Source organism: Sminthopsis crassicaudata, chromosome 3 (genome assembly GCF_048593235.1).
Source record: "Sminthopsis crassicaudata isolate SCR6 chromosome 3, ASM4859323v1, whole genome shotgun sequence".
In the NCBI taxonomy this organism is placed as follows: Eukaryota; Metazoa; Chordata; class Mammalia; order Dasyuromorphia; family Dasyuridae; genus Sminthopsis; species Sminthopsis crassicaudata.
This window is the reverse complement of record NC_133619.1, coordinates 434,237,982-434,265,581: the sequence shown is the minus strand read 5'-3', so window position 1 is coordinate 434,265,581 and position 27,600 is coordinate 434,237,982. Positions and strand designations below refer to the sequence as shown.

The 27,600-nt window shown below is 31.2% G+C and overlaps 1 protein-coding gene across 1 annotated transcript in view; it reads left to right on the top strand.

Moving 5' to 3' along the window:
• Positions 1–27,600, top strand: part of AGPS (alkylglycerone phosphate synthase) — a 131,455-nt gene that overhangs the window by 79,440 nt on the left and 24,415 nt on the right. The window contains exons 12-17 of the mRNA XM_074303020.1: positions 5,138–5,189; positions 8,901–8,977; positions 13,949–14,061; positions 16,664–16,733; positions 18,192–18,253; positions 23,209–23,298. Of these exons, the coding sequence (XP_074159121.1) occupies positions 5,138–5,189; positions 8,901–8,977; positions 13,949–14,061; positions 16,664–16,733; positions 18,192–18,253; positions 23,209–23,298 (464 nt within the window). The remainder of the gene's footprint in view (positions 1–5,137; positions 5,190–8,900; positions 8,978–13,948; positions 14,062–16,663; positions 16,734–18,191; positions 18,254–23,208; positions 23,299–27,600) is intronic.

Sequence of the window (27,600 nt, the reverse complement as noted above, 5' to 3'; positions counted from 1 at the left end):
AGCCCCATTCAACAACATGGATTACCCTTAAAGCCAATCCTTTGACTATAAGGGGCTTATTTATGCGTCTTTAGTTTATAAGAGCTTATTAGCTCTGTCTGTCTATCTACCTGCCTACCTATCATGCCATTTTTCTTTTAATAAGGCGGAAAATATTTTAATCGTTTTTCTTTCACTTTAGATTATTTTAGTCGCATACATCTTTTTGTGAAAATAGAATTTCTTTTTCAAACTGTTAAAGGGCAAGTAGAGAACTCAGCCATTAAAAGAAGACTTCTGGGTTTTTCTTATTGTTGTTCTTGTGTAAATATAAGGTAAGATAACACTTGCAAATGAATTGAAAATACTTAGATCTATAATAGCCGGACATGCATCATAGTATTTATTATCATGAATCTAGATTTTAGCTTAAAAGTCTGTGGCAACAACAACAATTTATTAGCCAGAGAAACTCATTATTACATATTCATTTTATGTCATCAAAAAATTCATATATCTTATCATTCAGTAGGAAAAATAGTCTTACATTGATCTTAGAAGATATAGTTAAGGATATTCATTATTGAATTATTTAAAAACTCAGCATTATTTGGCAGAATATCATTGATTCTATGCAAGTTAAGGGAAGATGGTTCCTGCCCTCTAGGAGATTGTTATTTAAACTATTTATTATCATTAATTTGTTGTAAGTATATGCTTAGATTAGGTTACTTGAGTAACCTGATAAATATTTTTACACTTTTTTCTTTACATTGCACACAACCTCCCTCACATATACTTCCCCACCTTCTGGCCACCCTGAGTAGCAATCTCTCATTCATGTTCAGCTTGAGAATAGTTTATGATCTAGTATTGCTTCTCTTTTAAACAATTGAGGAGCAAAAATATATGTTTTAGAGTTTTATATGCTGATTGAATTTTGTTATCAGTTTTATGACTATCTTCTGATGTTTAACAATAAAGTATGTATTTGTTGGAAAGTTTTTTTGAATGATTTTTTTGTTTGACCCACAACTTTGTTATTTTTTTAAACAATATTAATTCTGAGTCTTAAACAGAAATAATAATAAATGATTATCTTAATAATAAATGGTTATCTTATTTTTCTAACACTTTAATCAAGTCTGTCTTTTAGCTTTGGTATCTTGAAAAGGGCTATAAGAAGACACAAGCAGTTTTGTATAAATATAATAATGTTCAAGCTTTAGAGAGCTAATACAAATCTATTCTTTTACTTAGAAGAAAAAGTTACTAACATTTTGATATTTAGTATTACCATATTTTCTGTAACTTTTTCTTACTGATCATTTAAATATAGAGTGCATATTGGTAATGGGGAAGTGATTATGAAGATCTCATTTCTGTTACACTAGAAAAAAATTGCTGTTATCATTTAGTGCAAAAATTGGGCATAAGCTTGCTTTGTTTGATTTTCCAGATCCCCTGGTTCTGGTTATTATGTCAGGTTCTTTATTCTCTAAGCAAGTTTAAAAAAAAAAAAAAAAAATGGTTGCAACCTTTTAAGGTGTTCTGCACACCTACCAGCAGAGGTCACTTAAAGCAAATAACTTTTGGGGGTTTTTTTGTTGTTGTTGGTTTTTTTTTTTTTTTTTTCATTTTCATCTCTGTATATTTCTGTTCTTGCTTGAGTAATGAATGTGAGATTGCATTTAGAGCACTAGCATTTTTGCTACTTTTAATTTTGGAAAAATATTTACTGGGGTTTGTGTCAAGGTAACCAAAAATTACCTTATCTATAAACTTAATATCAAAACTCAAACCTCTAAGTAGAGGGGGAATAAAATCCTATATGATTAAAAAAAAGTTTTTAAAGTTATATGCTAAACAAATTTGTGATAAAAGTGTTTTCCTTCAGTTTTCTCATCTTTGGAGGCATATTTGTTTCCAGTTTGGGATATATGAAAATTATTTAAAAAAAAAAAAAAAAAGCCTGAGCAGAGCTATTTATCACCAGTTTTGTTTTTAAATCAGAAATAATTTTAATATCACTGAAATCATTGTATATATTGGGTTTTGACTATTATACATTACTTTCTTTTTAAATTATGACTGAGTTTTGTTTTTAAGTACTGAGAAGGTATTTATAACTAAATGTAGAGATAAATTCCTTCGGTGTTTGGAAAACCAGTCTTAGTATTACTTTATTCTTTTTGAAGTATATAATATATCTTCCTATTTTAGGAATTGTAGCTTGGAATGAACACAAAAAATTGAATCCCAAGTTTCCTAACTTAGTCTTGGATTATATATTTTATAATCATATGCCATTAGGTATATGATCATACTGTTCTAATTCCTTTATTTTCTTATCTTTAAAAATAATTAATAATAACGTTTATAACACCTACTTGAAAATAACCTTAGGAACAGCAGTGCTTGACAGACCACTAGTCCTGCCAACAGATGTATCATCCTGAGTAGCAAATGTTATGATAGGAGGTATCATATGTTAGTCCTCTACTACCACTGTGACCATCATGCTCCTAGAATTCTGGTGGTGAAAGCCCTGGGCCTCAACTCAAGAAATGTGGGAATTGAATTAACTCTGCTATTAGCCCACTGTTCATAGGGAATTAACATAGTAAAGATGTTATCTAGTAATTGCTTTTTCAGATACTACAGCCACTGCCTCATCTGAAGCCATAGCTATGGTAGACCCAGAAAGGAAATTCTTAACACCAAAGTCCTAGGCACTCTCAAATGGTTGAATTTCAGAAACAGATAGGTTTCTTGCTTGAAGTGATACTGAAATAGATGCCTGGTCACATGCTTTACATTTATAACATAAGGACCACTAGGTCTTTGTATCAGACTTGTAGCTGAAAGGATTTATCATCTTTTCTAAGAGCAGAAACTGTTTTGCTTTTAACAAATACTTTTTTTCAGTCATTATTAGAGGGTTATTGTAGAAAATATACTTAATGGACTTTTAAGTAATACATCAAAATGATCTATTATTTTCATCATCAATAATAAAGTTAAACCAAAAAAAAAATTATCCATTTATATAGAAGCAGCATTGTAAATGATTAGAATATTAAAGTTGAAGCCAGGAAGACCAAATTTCAAATTCCTCTGGCACTTAACAATAGAAAGACTGGTATTTAATAATACCTTGAAGAATCAAATTGTTCCAATTGTTAATAATAACTTATATTTTATCCACAAGGCAAAGAACATAGAGTTAATAAGATGAAAATTTTAATATAAAATTTAATAACTGTAATTACATTGAAATTACATTTACAAAGATAGAGTAAGTTATGGTAAGCTATCCAAAAAATTTTATGTGTCAGTGGACACAAGCGTGATCCTGGATAAGTCATTCAACATCTGTCCTTCTGGCAGTTTACTAGGACTTCTTTCAAGTCATAGAATGGTGGTGATTTTAATGGAGGCTTTTCCTACCCTAAGATTTTCCTCACTTTGAGAAAATTATTATTCCTTAGATATTTGCATATCTGCCAATATAGTTAAACTTGATTGCTTAAAAATGTTAAAATATCAGATTTGTTATTTTTCATTTTAAAACATTATTCATAACTATTGCATGTGCTATATATAGCAAATTCTTTATAGCTTTACTTTGATATTTATTATGCATATAAAGGCAACATGGTTCACTAGTAAGAGAACCAAATTACAGTAGGAAAACCTGCTTAGTTCTCAGACCTTATACTATATGAGTAGGCCATTTAACTCTTTCTGAGCCACTGTTCCTTGATGGATAAAGTAGGTATGATGATGCCCATTTTGCTTACTTAAAGTAATTGCCTTGTAGATTTAAAAGAGTCAAGTGTTATGTGATTAAAAAGTATTATTATGATTTTATAAATCGATCACCAAATGCTCTTTCCCTAGATCCATTGTGGACTTCTTTGTAATGAATGAGATTTGGTACTTAGTATAAAAACGGAAGAATTAAACTCTTTAATATGTCATTTTGATTTTAAAGGCTTAAAGTAATTTCTGTAATACATATATTCCTTAGAATTACTAATGACAAAACTTCATGTTTTCTTTTTCATATTGCATAGTTAATGAATTTTTAAAAAATTATTAAGCCTAAGAAGAGCGATTGGCAAATGACCCTGTTTTAAATTACAAAAATGTATAATTATTTAATGTTAAATTATTGTAACTTAAAAAATAATTAATAGAAATTTGGTCACTTAAAAATTTTATGCAAAAGTTAAAAATTTCATTTGTAATACAGTTAATTTCATTTTAGTGTAGAGAAATCAGCTAATTTACTTCTTGTTGACTTGAACAACATGTTGGGTTTTTTAAAAGCCTGACAAAGTTGAATAGCTGTTTACCTGTTTTTCTCTAACACAAGGAAATAATATATCATGTTAAAATGTAGTAGATTTTTAGTTTATTTCATTGGATATGTGTTTTATTTTTGTTTTAGAAAATTAATATATACTTTGATGCCTCATGTACCCCAATTAAAGGATTTTGAAATTCTAGAAACTTTATATGTGATTTCCGTTTTTTAAATGAACAAAAAAAGTCCTAAAGGGAATTAATAATAAGTCGTATAATTTCACATTATTAATTTAAAATGTATAGAACATAATATTTTATAATGCTATTTGTTGCAGATAAGTTCAAATGAATTAAAATGTTATGCTTTATAAAAACTTCTCGTAGTTTTGCTCATGTATGCCAATATTTTAGGAATAGTGTGTACCAGATGACAAATTCAGTAGTGATTAAATGTGATACTCTAGAAAACTTACTCAATTTTTATTAAATTTCCTAGTTGTCTCATGGTTTAGTTTTATAGTCAATTCTCTGAGGATTTTGCCCTGTGCCTTATTATTTTATCTTAATAGCATTGGGGCACCCTTCTTATTTAAAAAGAAACAACAAAAATGAGCCAGCACACCTTCCCTGTTGATCCAGTTTTTTTTTCTTTTATCTTTTCACTAATGTATTTTCATCATCGTTTTATTTGATTTTATACAAAATACTAGAAAAGTTCTATTTTATTAATGACATTCTTGTTTACTTCACATAATACATTTGGACAAATAAGTTTCTTCTCAACAAATAGTCTTTTTGGATAGTGGATATTTTAAAATCCATTTTGGTCTTTCTTTTTGAACAGAGATGTGCTCCTGCATCAATTCGTCTCATGGACAATATGCAGTTTCAGTTTGGTAAGTTAAGGAATGCTAATTTGTAAACTTGTTTGTCAGCTTAATTCATTCTTAAAATTCATCTATCCCCTTCTTTGTTTAAAAATGTTAACAAAATTTCGGGCACTGACTTTTTGTTTTTTGTTGTTTCTATGGTATTTAGATAAAAAAATGTTTAATTTAAGTTATTAGATCACACATTCTTTATTCTGAAGCCAGGGTTCTTTACCTGATAATAGTTTTTTTGTGAGTCTATAAAGTTGAATCAGGAAAAAAAAATTCAATATTTCTTTCAGTTAGAAAGGTAGACAGCAAAATATTCTGAGAAAGGATTCATAGGATTCAGCAGACTTATAAATGGATTCATAGTACAAAAAAATTATCCTAAAACAAATACATTAGAAGTAATCCAAATTTGCCCCAACATCATGGAGTGTTCCCTTTGTACTGAGTAATTATGAGTTCCACTGAGGAAGTTGTCTTTCATATGCTCTCCCACTCTTATTTTATATTTACCACTCCTAATATCTATTGTATCCCTTCATTTTGTCTGTAACCTATTCCTCTAGGTAAATCTACCTTTTGTGGGCCACCTCTACCCTTCTCCACCACCACCACCCCCCCAAAAAAAAAAAGAAGAAGAAGAAATAAGTCAAAACAGTGAAAGGATAAATCAATTCTTTGTGTTGTCTGTGAAAGTATAGTTTGGGTGAATTTGTTGGGGCAGTGTTCATAGGTATACAGAATATATCTGTAGCTATTTGGATCCAATGTTATATATTAAAAGTTTCAAAAATTCTTTTAGCTACATACAAATGGCCATTTCTTTGACTCACTTAATGAATAATTTAGTACCTAAAAAAGATTTAATTTCCATTTTACTTAACTGCATTTCATTTTTTAATGCATTTGCCTCCTTTTATCTAGATAATATTTAATAGGACCTTCTAAGTTATGTACTCCAGTTATCAATATGAGTTTTGCCAGGTTAGGAACTGATTTTGTAAATAGAATCCCTATCATAATATCAGTTATTAGATTTGTTGGTGAAAATGGTGTGTGTGTGTGTGTGTGTGTGTGTGTGTGTGTGTGTGTTTGTGTGTGTGACAGAAGAGAGAGTGAATCCAAAATAAGAAGTTTTAAGTTAAATCAGACAGATGATATCTTATCCCAATGAATCTTGAAGTAAAATGGCATTGAGAAATTTGTTTAGCATTATTCAAGAGTAGTCACTATATTCCATTCTTGTACATTTTAATTATTATTGAGAGTAAATAGACTTGCCACTTTTGTAAAGTATGATTTCTTTTATCAATTATCTTGTTGAATTTATAAATTTATTTTTTTCACTACCATTTAAAGGGACTTTCTAAATAGATTTTCTTTTCAGAAATAAACCTTTCTTAGTATTCTGAATGTTCAGATAAAACTTTTTTTTTTTAATTGTACCTTTGATTTTGTCAATGAAGGGAGATTCCAATGCTCTGCAGCAGTGTTCTTAAAACGTTGTCTAGAGTACCAAGACCCTGGCGAACTTGCCCAGGTTTGCACAATTAATATCCAGAGCCAGCTTTCAATCTATTAAACTGTATTCCTTTTCTTTGGATATGATTTTGTTAGGAAGTACTTGTTTTGTCAGAACAGAATTGTAAAGTTTGGTGCTGAGCATTTCTATTTTTTTCTCTATCCAGCATTCCTTTAAAATTATGTGAGAGCAACAATTTCCATTTCCCTCTTTTGTAACATCATTTTTACCTTTAATAACAAAATTATAAAGTCCAAAAAAGGACAGTGAATCAACTTTGGGAGTACAACGTAAGCAATGACACACCCAGTTTTTGTGGGCCCACCTACTTTTAGAACTACACCTGAGAACTTGTTGAGATTCATTTTAGGAACACTCATTTGGCCATCTTTTAATCTATTCATCCTCCAAGCATGTCATATGTGTATGATTGCCTACATAGGTGGATTTATTTTGTCATGTTTTTATTTACATGGGAGTTTTTACCTTCTGTCTTTCACCTCGATTTATAGGAAAAATGAGAGGAAATTGTAAATAGCTTTCAATGCAGGCCTGAGCTAAAAATGTAGATATCCCCCCCCCCAAAAAAAAAAAAAAGTATTGGTTCACTAACATATCAAAGTGTATGGACACTATAATTAGGAAATATTTCCTTTGTTGGCCAAATGAGATAAAATAGTATTTATAAAATGAGCATTCTTTGGTAGGCAACATTCATTTAAAAACAAAAATGTTGCAATTAATATACTCTGATCAATACAGTTGACACACTAAAATACCAATTAACAAAAATTAACATGTCCCAAATTATAAGTGTAATTCTTCTAACATTGTTAGTTATCCTTTTGGAATAGATACTAGAGACAGGAAATGTTTCCAATTTAAAGTTCCAGTTTAATTCTATATAGGTCTTTTAATTCAGTCTCTATGTTATAATGACTCTCAGGACATATACCAGAAAAAAAAAATTGTAAAGATAATTTATTTTAAAGAAACATCAATGTAAACAATTTACTAAATTGAATTTCCCCTTTTAATGATATAATATACTTATAAAGTATATAAGAAATAGATATCTTTCTGTGCTTTCTTATTTTGGCCTTGTGGTGACTCTCAGGTTTATGGTAGTGGAGCACAAACTCTGACAGACCTGGTAAAGTTTGAAAGACTTTGTAAAAGTTGTTTAAGAACTAGACAGAAAGATTCATCACCAGATTGATTGAAGGATGAAAGATTTTTTTTTTCTTTTGGTTGCATCAACTTTCAAAGACCAGCTACTAACTAATAGAAGGGTTATAGTCTATGTTGCTTAGTGGGATTATCTAAAATGATGAAGTCACAAGTCTTGATATATTAAAGTACAAAAATTTACTTATTTTATCACACAATGTCATTATGTTGATCTTTAGGTTTCAATTTCAGATTTTAAGGATTTAAACTTTTTAAAGTAGTTTTAATAGGACTTAAAAATATCATGCAAATGGTTCTTAACCTTTTTATGAATTGGGCTCATAGCATGAAGGCCAGATGTATGGTCCTTAAAATGGAGCAGTCATGGGAGGTTTTAGAAGTTGCTGCTAACAGAAAACAATGGAAAAACAGTAAAAAGCTTTCATCTAATTAAGCTCAGTCCTGAGGCAATGATGTTAATTTAACAGACACTGAAACACCATTTATGCTATTCTGGCAATTTTAATTCTCCGCGTGTAATTAAAGAAGCAATGACTAGTTTTATGCCAAGAATTCTGCATGAGTAGCATAACCATTAAGAAATAACCAAAACTAAACTAAACTTGATATTGACTCCATGTTAGATGATTGATCTGAATGATTTCTGAATAATTAAAAAAAAATACAGATGAAACCAGTTACTGGTTGGCTGCTCATAATGAAATAAAAATTAATGAAATGGCTTTTATTATGTACATACCATGTTACTGAAAGATAAACCCTACTTAGATTGAGTATTAATTACATTTAATTATTTTTTGTTGTTGTTTTTTAATCTGAAAAGGGATTTTAAAAATATGGTTATTCTTGTCTTTTGATTAAGTAGTGTCAAATCCATTGGGAATTTTTTGGATTAGAAGTTCAAAATTGTTTAAAAAAAACTGTCAGTAGACTTTAAAAATTATATTTAATATTTTTTGCTGCTTGAAAATCACAATTTTTGCTTTAAAGTGTTCAATTCTTTTTCCCTACTTTAGGTCTTGCTCTTAAACCTCAGGTTTCCTCTATTTTTACATCATTTTTGGATGGATTGAAAAAATTTTACATCACAAAGGTATTCATTTTTGTGAATTTTAAAGTATTAATGCCATATATTTTGGCTCAGAGAACCACTTTGAAAGCTTATAGAAAATTGCTCATACTGTACAAAGTAAAATTTTATATTATTAAGCACAGATCTGCATTCTTGTTTTCAGATTTTTTTTTTTTTTAGAGCAAATACATTTGCCTCTTAGTAAACTTTTATGTTCTTTATTAATATACTTACTCTTCATTTTGAGATTGGGAGTGGTGAAGGTAGTTTAATATTGCCTTTGGTGGGTGCACTTTTCTAGGTTAGAAATAAATAAGCTTCCAGAAGAGCACTTCCTTTGCACAGTATTATTTAGGTGAATGGAGCTTAAAATTTATGTTGGTCACCTGATTATAAATTTCTTCTTTCTGAAAAATAGTTAAGCTCAGATGTTGTAAGGAAAGAGGGTATACTTATGTCTGGTGTTTGTCTTAGACTAAGACAAGACAAACTGAGCAAATAGCATAAGTGAAATAGCTGTGGTAATTCCAATTTCATTTTGTTTCTTAGCCAATATCATTTTTTCTAGGGCAGTGATAATTTTGCATACTTGTGACTCATCCAAATTCTATATCCCTTCTTGATTACTGAAGCTGAGTCAAAACATTTTTTTTTTTAATCTAGGCAATGTGAATTCTCTGTTTAATTTGGATAAAGTTTCTTTAAATTACCTATTTTTTGCTTCTGTCTTGTTGTATTGTTATGACATTAGTAGAAGCATGCACTCTTATTTTTGCTGCAGTTATTAATATTTATCAGAAAATTTTCAATTTTTAATTTTCAATAGGACGTAAATATGAAAGAATTTTTATTCCGTGTGATCCTTTCTTGAAATTGTAGCTTACTGGAGCAGCTAGATGGTGCAGTGGATAGAGTACCAGCCCTGAAGTCAGCAGGACCCAAGTTCAAATCTAGTCTCAGACACTTAACACTTCCTAGCTATGTGACCCTGGGCAAGTCACTTAACCCCAAATGCCGCAGCAAAGAAAGGAAAAAAAAAGAAATTGTAGCTTACTTTAGGTAGTTGTCGAGATTAGTTGTCAAGTTCTGTCTTTCATTGGCATTTCATTTTGATTTTTTTCATTGTAGCATTGTATACCATCTAACTCTGGTGTCTTATAAGAGGCTTCTTAGTTTCAGCAGAGACTGTCAAACAGGAAATTACCATCGTTATTGCTTATTATGTATACTTTGCTGATTGAAGACTATTAGTGAAATAGAATAGTAATCAGGCTTGAATTTCGAAGAACTGTTGAAGACACAAGAATTCCCTCCTCTCAGAAAGGTGATGGACTGTGGGGACAGAATGGTGTAAAGTGTCCATTGGCTATGCTTAATTTTTTTTTTTTTCTTTGCTATAAGAGAGAATTCTGTATGGTGGACAGGATAGAAGTTACATTAGGTAATAACCTCTCTAAAGATAAAAGACATAACTAAATTTTTTTTAGAAATAAAATTGTTACATACTTTAGTCTGATATGAAACTTTTCCATCTCTTTTTCATTTGCTATTTTGCTAGATATTTTATATGAACTCACCATTTAGGAAGTCCTTTATTGTTTATGACAAGATTTTTTTAAGTTACAGTGCTAGTTAACTGTATGGACATGTATACATATATTGTATTTAACATATACTTTTAACATGTTTAACATGCATTGGTCAATCTGCCATCTGGGGGAGGGAGGGAGGGGAAGGAAGGGAAAAATTGGAACAAAAGGTTTTGCAATTAATTGTCAATGCTGGAAAATTACCCATGAATATATCTTGTAAATAAAAAGCCATAATTTAAAAAAAAAGTTACAGTGCTAGTGTTTTGTTATTATTGATCACCTCACAACTAATTGTTGACTTTTTTGTTGATGTTTGACATTACTAAAAACAGTCTGATTATATTTAATTATAATATAAATATAATCCATAATATGACCCCAAACCCCTTTTTTGTTGTTGTTTTTACTTTACTTTTTACTTTACTTCTTGACAGTAGATTAGATTTCATTCCAAGCAGAACATAGTATTTTGGTTATCAAGATTTTCACTTTTGAAGCTTTTGAGGAACCAGAACATTTTATTTTCATAGACTATCAAGTCAATATGGTACTGTACTGATTGTTTAATACTACTTCAATTTAAGAAAAGATCTTTTCTGTATGAACTTGTCTGCATTTTGGAGATTCATCCTATGCGTTTGCTGGAAGGTGTTACTAATCTCATACTATTTGAAATTTTAGTGTCAGTGTATTTTAGTCATACACTCCTGCAGCCATTCAAGACTTTTGGTGAAAGATCCCTGTGATAATTCCAAGATTTGTGATATCTGTAGGAATACTTTTTCCTTTTTGTAGTAGAATGTATAATGAGTTTTTGTAGCTGAAAAGATTCATCACTGGCATCCATTCCTTTCTTGTGATTAGCTTCTTCTGGTTCATCCACATAGGTCCTTGATTAATAAACACATAACCCATTGCCTTCATTTATTCAAAGCCTTTCCAGCTTTGCAGTAATTGTAAGGGCTTATTACTCTGGCATAAATAATCCTTTACCTAAAGCATTCAAGTGGGACTTTAGTGGGGGAAAGGGGGGAAGAGAAGCACATTTTAATACATTTTCAGATTATAGCTACCTTGTTATGATTCTGTTGATAATTTTATTTTTTAAAGATGTTTAGGACTTGTTTCAACATTTTTTCCCATATGAATCAAAGTTAGCAACCTTTTAAATTTCTTAGGAACTTAAGTTTTATTTCTTTGTAGCTTCTTGAGACTCCAGAGGTTCTTTTTCAGTCATTGATGTTTTGTTTTTTATACAAGCTGTTCTTACAACTAAGAATGAAATAAGGTTTACTTTTATTCTTCAGAGTAATGGTACTACTGAAACTTTTTTTTTTTTTTTAAATAATTACTACCACTGCTGCTGCTACTACTAACTGATACATACATACATATATATATATATATATATATATATATATATATATATAAAAGCTAGCTGGCTATCCAGAACATTTATTAAGTTTGCTGGACTGTCTTTGTCCTCAAGAAGCTTTCATTCAAATGGGGAAAGACAATGCATAATAGAAAGGAAGGTTATTGTATGTTCTTTGTTCTTGAGTACTCCTGTGTACTTAGAGAAATGAGGCCATAACATGCAAGTGAATTGTATTGAAGTGAGGAAAGGCTGTGTTTGCTAGAGCACCTGCCTTGCTTTTTTCCCTTCTAGAGCCCTCTGGGTCCAGTGGCTAGATACAAATCTGGATGACTGGAGATGGCCCTGGGTACAATGGGAAACTTTGGCCTTTAGAAGCTAAGGTCTTCAACAGGCCTCAGTTTCACTGAGGCTGCACCTATTCAGTGATCATGATTAGGTAGCAATTGAGACAAAGAATCTAGAGAAGAAGACTATAGTGGGTGGGCAGAAAGGAAATATTTGGTAAAAGCTATGGATCTCTGGTATTGAAAAAGATAAGACCAAAACTATCTTATTAAAGCTCAGGCAGGTTGAAAGGATGAAGACTAGTTTACTAGTGAAGAAGGAGTTAAAGTGGCTTGAATGGACACTCCAGGGCTTTTTGACTCTAAACAGGGCTTCTTAAACTTTCCATTCGTCACCCCTTTCTACCTGAGAAATTTTTACATGACTCTCAACCCATAGGTATATAAATTAGGTATACATATCAAACATTTACTAATAATAGTTCGTAATTTCATAACCCCCATATTCAGTTACAAGACCTTGTATGGGTTTGCAATCTGCAGTTTAGATTTGCAATCTAAACCTTGTGAGGTAAGCTGGTCAGGTATTGTTATGCCCATTTTTATAGATTGAAGAAATTGAGATTAAAAGAAGTTGTTTCCAGCCCATATGCCACATAGTATATGGCAGAGCACGGTCTTAAAATACTGCCTTATAACTCTAAACCCAATAGTATTTATTTGATTGTTGCCATTCAGTTATTTTCAGTCATTTTCATCACTCCATTTATGGTTTTCTTGGCTAAGATATTGGTTTGCCATTTTCTTTTCCAGGTCATTTTATAGATGACAAAGCTGAGGCAAATGGTTAAATGACTTGCCCAGGTCACACAGCCAGTAAATGTTTGAGGTCAGATTTGAAGTCAGGAAGATGTCTACTACCCACCCTATCCATTATGCTACCAATTGCCCCTTTACTAGATTACTTTATCACTTCTTCTCCCAGGCTTATTAAGTCATTCTTTTCTAGATTTTTGTTCTACTGTATTTTTATTTATCTCGGTTTGCTAGTTTTAACTTTTAGTTTTCTTCTAGTAACTCTATTACCAGAAGGATGAAATATGGAAATGTTCATCTTTCCAGCAAAATTTTGCTGACTACATTCAATTAATTCTTTATTATTAGTTGACATATTTTATTCAACTTTTCTGGGCAGTTATGGAGGAACATACAAATTCCTGTCTTGCTTAGTTCAAGTTTAGACATGTCAATGGATTGAAGCTATAGTAAAAGAACTTTGAAAATAATCTTTGTGCTTGAGGAGCAGAGCAACTTGTTGATAGAAACAGAGACGTCTTCTACAGAGAATGTCCCAAAGGCAAAACAGAATGAAGCAACAAGTGTTTTATAGGGAATCTGACTTTTCATATGCATTTCTACACAGTAGCTGTAATTTATGAAACTTTTTTGTTATCCATTTACTCACTACACTGAACAATATACACTAATATGCAATATACATAAATAATAAAACTAAAAACTATGAATTTACTAAATCTTACTTGGCTTTAGCTTTAAAAAAATACTGTTGAGTATATAACAGATGCTTTGAAAAGGTCTTCATATGTAAAGTATATGGTTTAAAACTTTAAAAATTGGTATTTTTAGGGTGAGGCAAAGAGGAGGAATAGTACAATATACTTTGATTCTTTATTTTTAACTGCAAAATTTGTTCTAATAAAAAATATTTTCTTTTCAGTTTAAAGGATTTGATCCCAACCAGCTAAGTGTAGCTACATTACTCTTTGAGGGGGATCGAGAAAAAGTTCTTCAACACGAAAAGCAAGTGTATGATATAGCCGCCAAATTTGGGTATGACTTTTTAAAAATGTCTATAATTCTTAGAGAAAAATGTATTGATGCAAAACAGAAGATAATGTTGAAATTAGCTTCTCTAACATACATAAATGGTTTTATTTTATCTTGTTTGTGTTATTGTATTTGTAGTTTTACATTAGTGTATTTTGAATGACAATATTTAACTGTTGCTTTTTAGTTGCTTCATGAGCTTTATCAGTTTTATAGAAAGTTTTACTGTTTTATTGTCAGTTATTTGACCAGACATAGCATGTTAAATGTTTTTAAGTCTTTGAATTAGTTTTGTTTTTATAACCTATGTGTGTCTAAAAATAGCAGTGTACATGCCATACAGAAGGAGAGGTCCATATCACTAGGTTAATATTTAGTGGACAGTATTGACAATAACATATGAATAAAGCAATCTATTAATATGTTTTTAAAAGGAAATTATGTTTAATCAAAGGCATTTGATAAATTATCTATAACCCACCCCCTGTCACTGATTGTTTTATGTTGCTACAAAACATTTCACTTTTGTAACAGGCTGAGTAATGATAGGGTGGTTTCTGTCTGTCTGGTTTGATGGATTACAAGACTGATCAATGAAAACCATAGTGAAAATGTCATTTGTCCCAGCAACATTTTTTTTCCTGTCCTACTTGAAAATATAAACCGACAGTTTTCCCGAAACTATTGTTTACTGTTGAATATACATTGAGATTGCTTGTATTTGTAATCCATTTTCCAGTAAATTCTTCACATACTTTTATATTACTAAAACTTAATCTGTAGAAATATACACTGTATTTCTTATTCAGTTTGAAATAATCTTTGTAAATATTTATTGTCCTCTGTATTCATGTCACAGGAAGCACATTAATATTTGTTATCGAAACAAAGATCTTAGAATACTCTGTTTTATGTACTTTTTAATATACGTTGTGAATGAACTTTTACTTTTTATTGCTAGGATTAAGAGGATTGAGTGGTAAAAATGTAATGTTCTGAGGAAGTGATCTAATTAATCTTAACAAAGACAAAGTTTTTTTTAGAGGAGTGTTTATTATTGTACTGGCTTTACCTGTTGCAAATTAATTTTCTTTGTTCTATTTTAAAATTAGCAAGAATAATTTTTACCAATAGAAAAAAATAAAGTTCAATGTTTAATTTTTCTTCCTTCTCCCCCACTTTTCTCCCCTTCTTTCCTTCTTCTCTTTCTCCCTTTTTTCCTTCCTTTGCTTACTTCCTTTCCTTTTCTTTCCATTTCCTCACCAGAAAAAGTCACTGGTATTTTGTTAAATTGGCTAAAAAGATAATTGCTCTAGAAAGGAGGGAAAGTTTAGTGACTAAATGGTGGGACTGGGTTTCAGTCATGCTTGCAATTTTTTGCTTAGATTTGATGTGACCATTGGCAAAGTATTTAATCCTTCTGAGTTCATTTCCTTATCTTTTTATTATTTTGGTTTTAAGTCAATTATTTCCCACTTAAAATATTGAGATTTCAAAACTTTTACAAATTGAATTTTCTTGTTAGAATTCAAGTTAGAATTTATGCAGCTGAATTCTTAAAATTCTGTTATGAATTCAAGAATATATTAACTGTGGTATTGAAGTCAACGTATATAGAATTGAATTGTTTTATCAGTGCTAAAAGACCAGAGTATTGTTGTTCTGTGATTTGAGTGCAGTTCCAGTTAGTTACCACCTTGTGATGGTTTTCCTTATATTGTGACCTAAAATTGTTCATCTTGCTTCTGCAGTAGAGTTTGGCAATGTTAATTATAAATATTTCAGGCACATGATAAGGCACTATTTATTTATTCGCTCATTCATTCATTTATTTTTGCTGACTTGCCCAGGGTCACACAGCTAGGAAGTGTTAAGTGTTAAGCTCAGATTTTTCTCGGATTTGAACTCGGGGGCCTTCTGACTTCAGAGCTGGTGCTCTATCCACTGCTCCACCTAACTGCCCCCAGCATTATTTATTTTTGTTCAAATTTTATAGCTAGCTTACTGTGATTGACACTTAGCTTTTCCCATCCCTTCCCCTAGGTTTGGGATGGAAACAGGAAGAGTTAAGATCTAACTTTTTAGGCCTCTAAGAAAAAGAATAGGGTCAGCCTTAAGCAGGAGTTCAATGTTCTCTTACCTATGATAGAACAAATTCTCATGCGAAGTTTAGGAAAATAGTCCAACAAACTTCTATGGGTAAGATGGACTTCCCATTAATCAAGAAGTTAATTATGGATACTTGTGGAATAATTATGGATCTGCTGTGGAATCTTTATACTTTTCTATCTTTTTCCAGTTCTTGAACTACAATTAAATCAATTATCTTCATTGCTATTTAAAAGTTTGTCAGTCAGCTCCCTTGTAGTCTTACTCACAATTCCTTTGATCTCCCAAACTAAAATAGTCCTTCTTAATCCTTATATACCAATAAACTTCAATTAATCATGTTCAATTCCTCTGGCTTACTACTAGGCTAGAAGTTGTAGAGGAGGTGCAGATTTGCATTGAGAAAGCAAATTTCCTCATAGATCAGGTCGTAAATATATAAACACAATTGTGTGTATTCATTTTTAAAATGTATATGAATAATTTACTCTTGCAGTGGTTTGGCAGCTGGAGAAGACAATGGACAGAGAGGTTATTTGCTGACATATGTCATTGCATATCTTCGGGTAAGTCTCCTTTCATTGACTCATTGCCTGTTTCAAAGCCCACCTCTCCCCAATCCCCCAATTCTTCACTGTAATTTATGCAAAGATACAACTGAGATAGTAAAATATATCCCTTTCCCCCAACATTTTCCTCTATTCTTGTTTTTCATATTGGTTATCTGGACTTCAATTTTAAACAAAAAGTTCTGTAGATCATTGCTTAACAGATTTTATTCTAGCTGAACTAATTCTTTAACATATTTTAAGGATATTAAATACTATTTTAAAATTATCCATTAAAAATAGATGTTGGCATGTTTCAGGTTTAAAATTGAAATCAATATTTATAACTAACTTAAGCAGTATTAGGAACATTGATAAAAAGTTTGTAAATGAAAATGATCAATGGAAGGCATAATTTTTAGTGAATATCTGAATGGATAATGGAGTCTTCCTTAGTGATGCACTATTAATGTGTTAAACATTTTTCTTAAGAATTAGTTATTTTATATTTCTCATGTTATTTATGCAAACAAGAAATTGGATACCTCATGATGAGGGTAATATTTTGTCATAAAGCTAACCTGATTTATCATTCTAAACTTGGAGTGCAGTTAGTGTTGTTCGGTTTAAGATAGCTGCTTTAACAACAATTTTCTAGTTGATTTATCCTTTTAGTGATTGCTGACCATGTATGGGATTAATAATGCTTAAATGTGAATAAAGACATATCCATTCCTTTTTTTTTTTTTTTTTTTTTTTTTAAAGATTGCATGCTCCTCCCCCCTTCCTTTTTTTGGGTCTTGTCTTTTGTATGGTAGCTTCTGTGAATTATTTGCAACGTCCTACTCTCTAATGATTTCTTTTCTAACATTGATTTCTTTTGAACTTATGGTCAAGATATTGTCCCTGATCCCTGTTTCTTTGTGTTGCAGTCATTCTCTTTCTAATCTTTTTTTCTTTAGAAAGGTACTTGTAGAAAAAAGGCTTTCTCTTCCTTTCCTAAATTGCTCTAAAAGCAATTTTGATTTTATTTTGACCTTTTCTGTTAGTAACACTCTAGGTATTTGTTTTTCAATGTGACACCTTAGATTTTTTTTTTTAATGTTGGGGAACTAGTGTTGCTTTTTTTGTTGTTTTGTGACTTAAAACTAAGAAATATAACCCTTCTCTTCAAGTAACTGTTTCTCACCTATCATTTCTTTTCATTTGCATCTTTCTAAAATGATAAACTTTGTTATAGGACTTTTTGTCATGAAGTTGTGCTTTTTCTAATTTTTCTATGTTTTCTAATTTTCTATATTCTTTGTTAGGAACTTATATTTCCGCAATGGTTTCATTAATCCTGTTAACCTGGACTCTGTTATAACTTATTTATATAAATGCTAGTTTAGGGCCCAGGATTAAAGTCCAGTGTGCCCTCTATCTAAATTATAGATGATTAATATATATATTTTTTTTAAATGTCTGTGTTAACAGGACCTGGGCTTGGAATACTATGTATTAGGAGAATCCTTTGAGACATCTGCACCTTGGGATAGGTAAAATATTTAAATGCCTTAAAAGTAAATTGTGCATTTGATTATATTTATAAAGCTATTGTTGGAGTTGTTGAGGATAATATGTGTTACCCATAAGCCTTTAGAATTTTAGTTTCCTTATTAAGAAAATTAGTTTTTTTTAATTAATAATTTTTATTATATATATATTTTTTATAATATTATCCCTTGTATTCATTTTTTCAAATTATCTCCCCCTCCCTCTATTCCCTCCCCCCGATGACAGGCAATCCCATACATTTTACATGTGTTACAATATAGTCTAGATACAATACATGTGTGTGAATATCATAAGAAAATTAGTTTAAAAAAAAAACCCTTTTCTATAATTATAAATAGAGATTGAAAAGGCATGAAGAATCCAAGAAGTGAGAAATTTTTAATTTCCTAAACATCAAGATTTTAGGAGTTAATCAGTGATTAGGCAAAACTTAGAAAATCTGATCTGCAGATGTAATTTTTGCATGTAGATTTTTTTTTTTTTGTTTCTTACCAATTTTTTAAAAGTGATGTTAACCTCAAAATAAGATCTTTCAAATAATTTATGCAACTTAAATAATTTAGGGCCTCTAGAAGATAATTTATAAGGCAGCTAGTTATCTGAGTGGATAGAGCTACAGACTGGAGTCAGAAAGAACAGAGCTCAAATCTGGCCAGAAATACTAGCTGTGTAACCTTGGGCAAGTCAGTAATTTTGTGATTCAAAATAAAAACCCAGCATCATACTTAAAACAAATTTAGTGGAAAACAGATATGAATATTAAAAAACAATAAAACCAAAAGTAAGCATATGTCTTTATCACAAATTGAAAGGAAGATTTCACCAAAGATTAGGAAAAAATTCATTCTTGACTAGCAGTTAGGATAGATGGCACTCTTGTATATTAGATATTTTTTGGCTCCTTTTTAGTGACTTTAAATTTTTTTCCTCTTTTAAAAAAAAAGTTAATGTATTTACTTATTTAAAATCTTAAATACAAAATAGAAAAAAAATTTGTTATGTGCGCAGCAAAACATAGAGAGGATATATAACAATAAATTTCCATTTCAAAAAAGCATATATGAAAAGGGAAGATATGCTCAGAACTGTTCATCTTTGTTTCTTTATTGGTTTTCTTTTGTTCTCTGCTATGCACTTTATTCTTTTTATTCCTCTACCTCCCCCAAGCAGGCTACAGTTAAGCACAGATATATACATATGATGTAGGTAATGTAGATACCAAAAGTTGGGGTTCTATCATGTGAAGAATCCACAATTGCCATTCTCTTTGGCAAAAGATAGATTTTCTTAGGGAAGAGCTTACAGAGAAAATGAAGAGGTACGATACACACCAGAAATGGTAAACATGAAATAGAGTAGGAAAGTATATGAAAGACAAGTTCCTCAGTGAAACTCACAATTACTCAGTTGAAAAAGAGCACTTCATGTGTTGGAACATGCCCTTAACTGGCAGGCTAAATCTTGAAAAGGACTTAGCACCCTAAAAAAATTAGCTGTAAGAAGGAGAAGTGAGGTTGGGAAGCATAGTAGAGTTAGGAAAGATACCACAGGGCTTGGAGGAAGAGGAAGGAGAAAGATACCAAGAGGCAGAGTGTTGTGGCTGTGGTGGACTGACCCAAAGAAAGGCAGTAGCCATGGAAGAACCCATAAGATTTTATAGAGAAAATTTAACCTCAGGGGACATGACTGGGATTTCTTATAGGGCATCCACTTCTCATCAATTCCTCTGCTAAAACATCCAACATTGAAGACTCATCACATGCATGCATGAATGTGTACACTTTCATAGATACCTATAATCATACATATACACATTTACATTCATATTTTTACTATGTTTGTTGAGTTTGTTTTTATGAAGGTGGATAACATTATCCTTCTTAGTTCCAAATCTTTCTTTCCATATTTTTTCTAAATTCACCAATTCATCATTTCCTGTTCCAAAGCAATATTCTGAACTATCTCTAGTTGTTTTGTATAGTCTAAAACAATAAGGCTACATATAGTGTAGTTTCCCTATTTTTTTTTTCTATTTTGATTGAATCTATTTTAACTTTAACTTTGTCTGAGACCAGTGATTAGTATCCTTTTTTTCCCCTAATTAATTCTGTTCCTGATTATTATTATTTTTGTGTGGATCTTTTTTTCCCCATCCCTGCTGAGTCTTCTACTTTACTTCTACCAGTTAGTTTGCCTTGTATTAACCTCCCACCCCCACTCCCTACTTCCTTCCTAATCCTCTCCCTTCTTATTAATCTACACATCATATCCCATTCCTATTAATCTACATGCCCTTCTATACTCCACCTTATCATATTTTTCTCTTCTCTTTATTTCTTTATAAATTTTGAAGAGTTTTATATTCTTCAAACTACTGTTCCCTTTTTAACCCATTCCTGAAGTGACTAGGGTTTCAGAATTACCAGTCCTCCTCCCCCATCTAATTCATCTGTGTCAGTTCTTGCTCTTGAACCCCATCTGTATAGCATAAGTACTGTTTTTATCTTTTCTTCTACAGTTTTGCTTTTTAGACACATTATACTCAACTCTATCCCAATCTTTCTTTTGGACAACCTAGTTACTGATGATAATTTTAGAGATATGGGTGACATTCCATATATAAAACATATTTTTTTTAAATCTTAAATATATAGTATTCTAAGACCTGCGGCCTTTTATTGTAGTCATTGCAAGTCTTGCATGATTCTAATTGTGACTCCAGGATATTTGAATTGTTGTTAATGTTGTTGTTTTGTTGTTGTTTATGGGTTTCAGAATTTAGCAGTAATGTTCTTCTAGGTTTTGCCTATGGTATCTCTTTCAGATGGTGATTGATGGATTTTTTTCTATTTCAACTTTCCCCTTCTGTCCTAACACTTCAGGACAATTTTGTTTAATTATTTTTTTGTGTTATATCAAGATCCATTTTTGATTGTGGCTTTTGATTAGTCCGATTATTCTTAAGTTTTCTCTTCTTATGTTTTCCAGATACATTGTTTTTCTTAAGTTGTCTCACATTTTCTACTGTTTTTCATTATTTATATTTTGTTTTATCATTTCTTGATATCTTAAGATTTTACTGGCTTCCCCTTGCCCAATTTTAATTTTCTTCCTTAAGATTCTGGGTTTCCTTTTCTAGTTGGTTGACTTTCTTTTCATAATCTTCTTGCTTTTTTCTTACAAACCTGACACACATTCTCAGTTTCTCTTATTTGATTTTTAAAGTCTTTTTTTAGTTCTATGAATTCTTTTGGGGCAGTGACCATTTGAAGTTACCCTTTGGAGTAGGAGTGTTTTTTTTTTTTTTTTTTTTTTTTTTTTTTTTTTTTTTTTTTTTACTTCAGTAGCCTCCTCTGAAGATAAATTCCAGTCTTCCCCATTCCTATAGTAATTCTCTATGGTTGGGTTCTTTTTTTCTTTGTCTTTTTTTTTTTTTTTTTTTAATGAAAAGTTTTAGGGTTTGCCTTTAGGGTTTATTACAATGTGTTAATTTTACATATGTTTAGGAAGGTATTTTGGTAGCTATATGCAGAATTAATTGGAGAGTGACTCAAAATGTATAGATCAATTAGAAAAGCTATTGCAGTAATTAAAGATCTAAGTGGAGAGAATCAGACAGATGTGAGAGATGTTGATGAGATTAGAATTGAGCATGATTTGGCAACTAATAGGAGGGAGAGTGAAGAGCCAAAAGATGGCTTAGGATTGCAAATATAGTTATCTTGAATACTAGTGTCCTCCATAGAGACAGTAAAATAAGAAGAAGATGATTTTGGAGGGAGGCAAAGGGTTGTGAGATGGGAGGTTTGAGGAAGGATGAAAAGATTTGGAAGAACTACTATGGAGTGTGTACTAATGAATTAATAAGGAAGCTATGGAAGAATTGGCTAGCTGTAGTGAGGACCCAGTTGAGGTTGTGTAACACAAATTTGTACTGAAACCCACTGAGAGAGTGGCCAATACAGGGAAAATTATCTGGAAAATATTTGAAGGAGTTAAAAAGTTTACTGTCATGATGGAGATGAACAGCAGAGTTTATAAAAGAAAAGCCAATAGATTATAGTTGGATAAGGGAATTTTGGAGGTAGTATTAAGGATGATTGAAAGATCAAGGGTATACAAACAAAAGAATAGTATTTTCTATGAGAATTAGTGAGAGGGAAACTTTATTTTAATTAGTACTCAGAATGCAAAATTGTATTTTATTATAAAAATGTGCTTTTATTTATTTAAAGTTTTCTCACAAGTTTCTCATGTTAGCAAAGCTTGCATAGAAATGAATATGGTGCACATTACAAAATTATATGAATACTTTGTACTTGTAGTTGTCAGAGAATGAAGTCTTCTTGACAGTAAGCATTTATTAAAGTACCTGGTATGTTTCAGTCACTTTGCTCAGTATTGAGGTTACAGATAATCCTTGCTCTCTAAGAGACCAGAATCTAATGGAGAAGACATACAAAAAGCCCACACCCTTCAATAGAGAAAGCCAAGTAAAAAATGAACAGGGGGAAGAAGGGGAAAAGAGAGAGAAAAAGAAAGAGAGGGAGGAAGTGGCGTAGTCCAGTAGTAAGAATGACAAATAATCAAGATCTAGATTTCCCCTTTTCCAAAGAAGCAGATTTATAGGAGTACAGATTTACCCAGCATAGTGGTTTGAAATCTGTACCATTGAAGGAGTTACTTACATTGACATTATCAGATCCATCAAGAATAATATAATACAATATGCTTAACAAAATTATGTGTTGAATGTAATTTTTTTTCCCTTGATGATTTAGAAAGGATTTCAGGAATTTATAGTATCTTAGAAACATCATGGCACAGAGTTCTGCTAAAGAACTTCTAATTGAAAGACTGCCAGTTTAATCAATCTTTATATGAATTTCTGTAATTCATTAGAAAACTTATTTTCTATAATTTTGCTTCTTTTCAGGGTTATAGATCTCTGTAGAAATGTAAAGGAAAGGATAGCAAAAGAGTGCAAAGAGAAAGGTGTCCAGTTTCCACCTCTTTCTACTTGCAGGTAAGTTTTTCTTAATCTTTCATTCTTTTTTCTAGGCAGTCAATGCAATGTTATATTTCCAATGTAAAGGAAGCATAATTTGCCTCTATGTGTAGAGTCCTCATGTCACTTTTCCTGGAATGCTTTTCTACCTTAGCTACTATTTATTCAGTTTAGGAACAGGATATCTCATTTTGGCTTGACTCTAAACTTCCTGGACAGGAGAATGGAACTGTAGTCCAGGTTAGTAATGTAAGAGTAGAAAGAAATGTTGCCATTGAGGTCAGGGCCCTATTTCTGACTGTGGCAACAGTTCCCATACCAAAAATAATAACTGGAAGTTGATCATATAGCCACAGAATTTTTTTTCTTTGCAGATATTCACCTGCTAACCATTTAATCATTTATTGATTAAATGAATGGGGGGTAAGGGATGGAATGTGAGAAGAATGTTTCAGACAAAAATTAATTAGTGAACTCGCCTTTTTGGTTCAACTAAGGTGCAAAAGTGGCATTGAAAAGCTAATTTTTGTCAGTGGTAGAGAAAAACTACTATTGTACTCACTTAGTCTTCTGACATTTATTTTCTGTGTTACCCACCAGGCAACCAAGTATAACAAGATTGATTTGAGCATTTGACCTCTCTAAAAATCATAGCATTGATTGGCATGGAGAGTGAATGGAAAGCAGGTCAGACTTTGAGAAAAGGATCTTATGATAAATGAAATGGTAGTACTTTACACTTAAAACCCCATTGAAACATCCTGCATGTGTAACTTCTAGTGTATTTCATTTAATCATTCTTTTTATTCATTTGAGGTGAAAAGGCCACATAATAGCAAAATGATCTTCAAACTATTGTTCAGCTTCATATCTCCAGTCCAGTGCTAATAAATCATTAAAACATTGATTCTCAATGATTTTTTCCCTAGTGGTGAATACTAGATATACAAGGGAAAAATACCCATTTGTAAGGGCTTTCTAGGTTTTTTGTTTTGTGTTGTGATATAATTTTGTATGTATTTGCAATGTGGTGTTAAATTTGTTATTTCTGAAGGGAATTTCACTATTTTTATGCTTTTTATTTTTTGCATCTATCACATTCTTTTCCTGTATATTCCTGTTTACAGGATAATTACTTGTTACTATATACAAATTTATGCATTGATTTTTATGTATGTATATACATAATATTTATACATAATTTTGCATGGATATCAGTACATTATATGTTTACATATAGTAATATGTGAAATGAGAGGTTGGAGAGCTGGTTTCTGTGGCAGAAAGGGTTCAGGTCCTAGGTGCATTAGGTGTGTGTTTCTAGATAGGTAATTTGACCAGAGTGCCCCAGCTAGTTTTCTAAGGCTTTTAGAAGGAGGAACAGTTACTAGTTTGTATCAGTGACAGATGCTTCATTACCAGGAGTTCCCTATATCATTGAAATCATATGTGTAGGGTGCAGCTAGGTGTTGCAGTGGATAGATAGAATACCAGTCCTGAAGTCAAGAGGAACTGTGTTCAAATCTAGCCTCAAACACTTGACACTAGCTGTGTGATTCTGGGCAAGTCACTTAACCTTAATTGCTTTGGGAGAAAAAAAAGCAAGGTATAGATCAAAAGTGATAATGAAGAGAGGGACTAGATTGATGTAGAGGTTTGAATGGGCATTTATTCTGTCTGCAATTAAGTGCTATTTAAAGGGTTTCGAGTAGGAAAATAACCTAATAGCTGTGGTTTCAGAAAATAGATCTGGTGAAATTGTGTAGGCTGACTGTATGAGGACAGAGATGAGTTGCAAGTCTACCAGGAAGAATTCTATTGCAGTCAAGCAAGGATAAAATAGTGATGATCTGGACTGACTAGTAGTGGGAAGAGAAGGGCATAGGAGATATTTGAAGAACATAGGATCTTATTCCAAAGAATAAAGAAAACAGAAGAACCATGGATGAGCTCTGAACTATTTGAATCCAAGTCATTGGGAGAATGATAATAATTATCAATGTCTAGAGAAGGTTTGATAGAGGGGCAAAAAGAATGTACTTTAATAAGTATTTATTGAACACGTACTATGTCATTTGTTATATAAAAGAAATGCTCTCAATGACTTCTGAAAGATAGCTTTTGACAAATTATTTTTTCTAATTTTGAGTTAAATGCAAAAATAAACATTTTCTCTCTGCTGTAATTTCACATATAAAAATAGCAATTGAGGCACTGACAAGATGATCATGTGAGTAGAATAATATCCATGCTTCTTGTGGTTCTTTTTAAGTGACTCTTTTATCCTTAATATGTGTTTAAAGTTCTGGGAGTTCTGCTTAAATTTTATTTCCACAAGGGACAACTGACAAATACTCTTCAAACACTAGGTTGTCCATATGGCTTTATTTTGATAGTGAAAAAAACCTTAGATGATATTAAGGTTCATCTATCATATCTATTCATCCAGATTTCTTATAACCTTGTTTAAAAAAAAAAAAAGAGAGAGAGAGAAAGATGAGCAGCTTTTATTTCAGGATTTACATATATATATAATTCTTTTTACCTTTTCCTCCAGAAGAATAGCTTAGATTTTTAATCTGGTAGGGAAGAAAATTCCTTTCCCTGTACTCAAAAATCTAAAGTGGGAAAAAAGGAAAATTACAGCAAGTTTTATTTTATTCAGAATGTCAAGAAATGAAATGGTTGAATTAATTATATATCTAGTTAATATAGTAAAATATATTTGTTTAACACTGAATAAAACAAATTAATTTAAATAAGTCAGAGTATTTTGGGATTTTTGCAATGCCTCTTTGGATACAAGGTTACTATCTGTGATTTTTTTTTTGACTATCTGATAACCATAGTTTTATATTTATTTATATATATATAGTTAACTTATTTCATTGAATTTCATTGTGATGTGATTTTTTTAAAATCCTGTATAATTATATACCCAAATATAAATATGTATTTGGGGGGCAAGCTTTATAAAATTCAAAGAAAAAAATTACCATAAAAATCTCACCATAGAAGAAAGGCATTAACTTAATGTGGACTCTTTCCAATGTATAATAATTCATGTTTTAATCAGCATTTTATTAATTATTTATTATTTGTTTTTGAATACAGATTCCCACTCTAACCATGAACTTCTTTTCCCCTTAAAGTTCTAAAGTATAGAATTCTTGGTTAGCAAATACATTAATTCCAAACTTAGATATGTTGGAAGTCACAGATCATTTTGAAATTAAAGAATATGCTTTGATTTTTGACAGCCATTATATCAACTCTTCTAGGTGATTTGGGGACTTTTCATCATGCTTTGAGGTGCTCAAATGTGTTGGGAACTGAGTCAACTGTTTAGATAACCAAAAATTCAGAATTGACTTTTTTTTTAATCAGGTGTTTTCTATCATATAAACATGCTCTTTGGCCACAGATGTTTTCAGAAGCTTGTTATATCTTTATATAAAATTTCATTGCCTATCTATTAAAAATTGAATCCATGGTATTGTATAAAACCCAAGTCCACTAGGCCTTGCAGCAAAGGCTGGGTTTTTGGGGGTTTTTTAGATAATTAAAGTAATTTTTTTGAATATTTTAATAACATGCTTCTATTTCTTTTATGTCTTTTAATATTTATTAATACATGTCAGATAGGGATACTATATGTTACTATTAGTATGGTTTAAATAAGATTTTGAGTGACTTCTCATATAAATTAATATCTTTCCCTTTCCCTCTCAACACTTTTAAAAGAGAAGCCCAACTATATCTATTATTTTTACTTAAAAATTTATTCAAAGGATTTTTTTGATGAGTGAATTAACATTAGGAAAAAAGCACAGCTGGCAAATTGGCAGCAACAGAAGAAATTAAGCATTGTTGAATAGCTTATTTCTTCCTTTGCAAGGCACCTAACATTTGGCCTGAAAGACCATTAAAATTTTAGATTAGATTCTGTTTGTATAATGTAGTAAAAGGGGTATTTCCTCTGTATTTGTTACTTCTGCTAAATTGAATTCGTTGCGGGAACCTTGCTAATTGGGTTTGCAGATTTGAGTATGATTACCTTTGCTTTCATTTAAACTCTTCAGCTAATTGCATTTGCATAGCCTGGGTGGCTTGTGCTTTATAAGAGATGGGAAGAGATTTGTTAGACAAATATTTAATTTCTTCTGAATCAAAAAGTCATTTGACATTTAAACAGTGTCTATGTCTAAATCATGGTGGAGTTGACATGTTCATTTCAAACTGCTCCACAGTCTTATTTTAATAAACAAAGTCAAAGCCTTTCTAAAGATGATTGAACTGAATAGATTCAATGGTATAGGT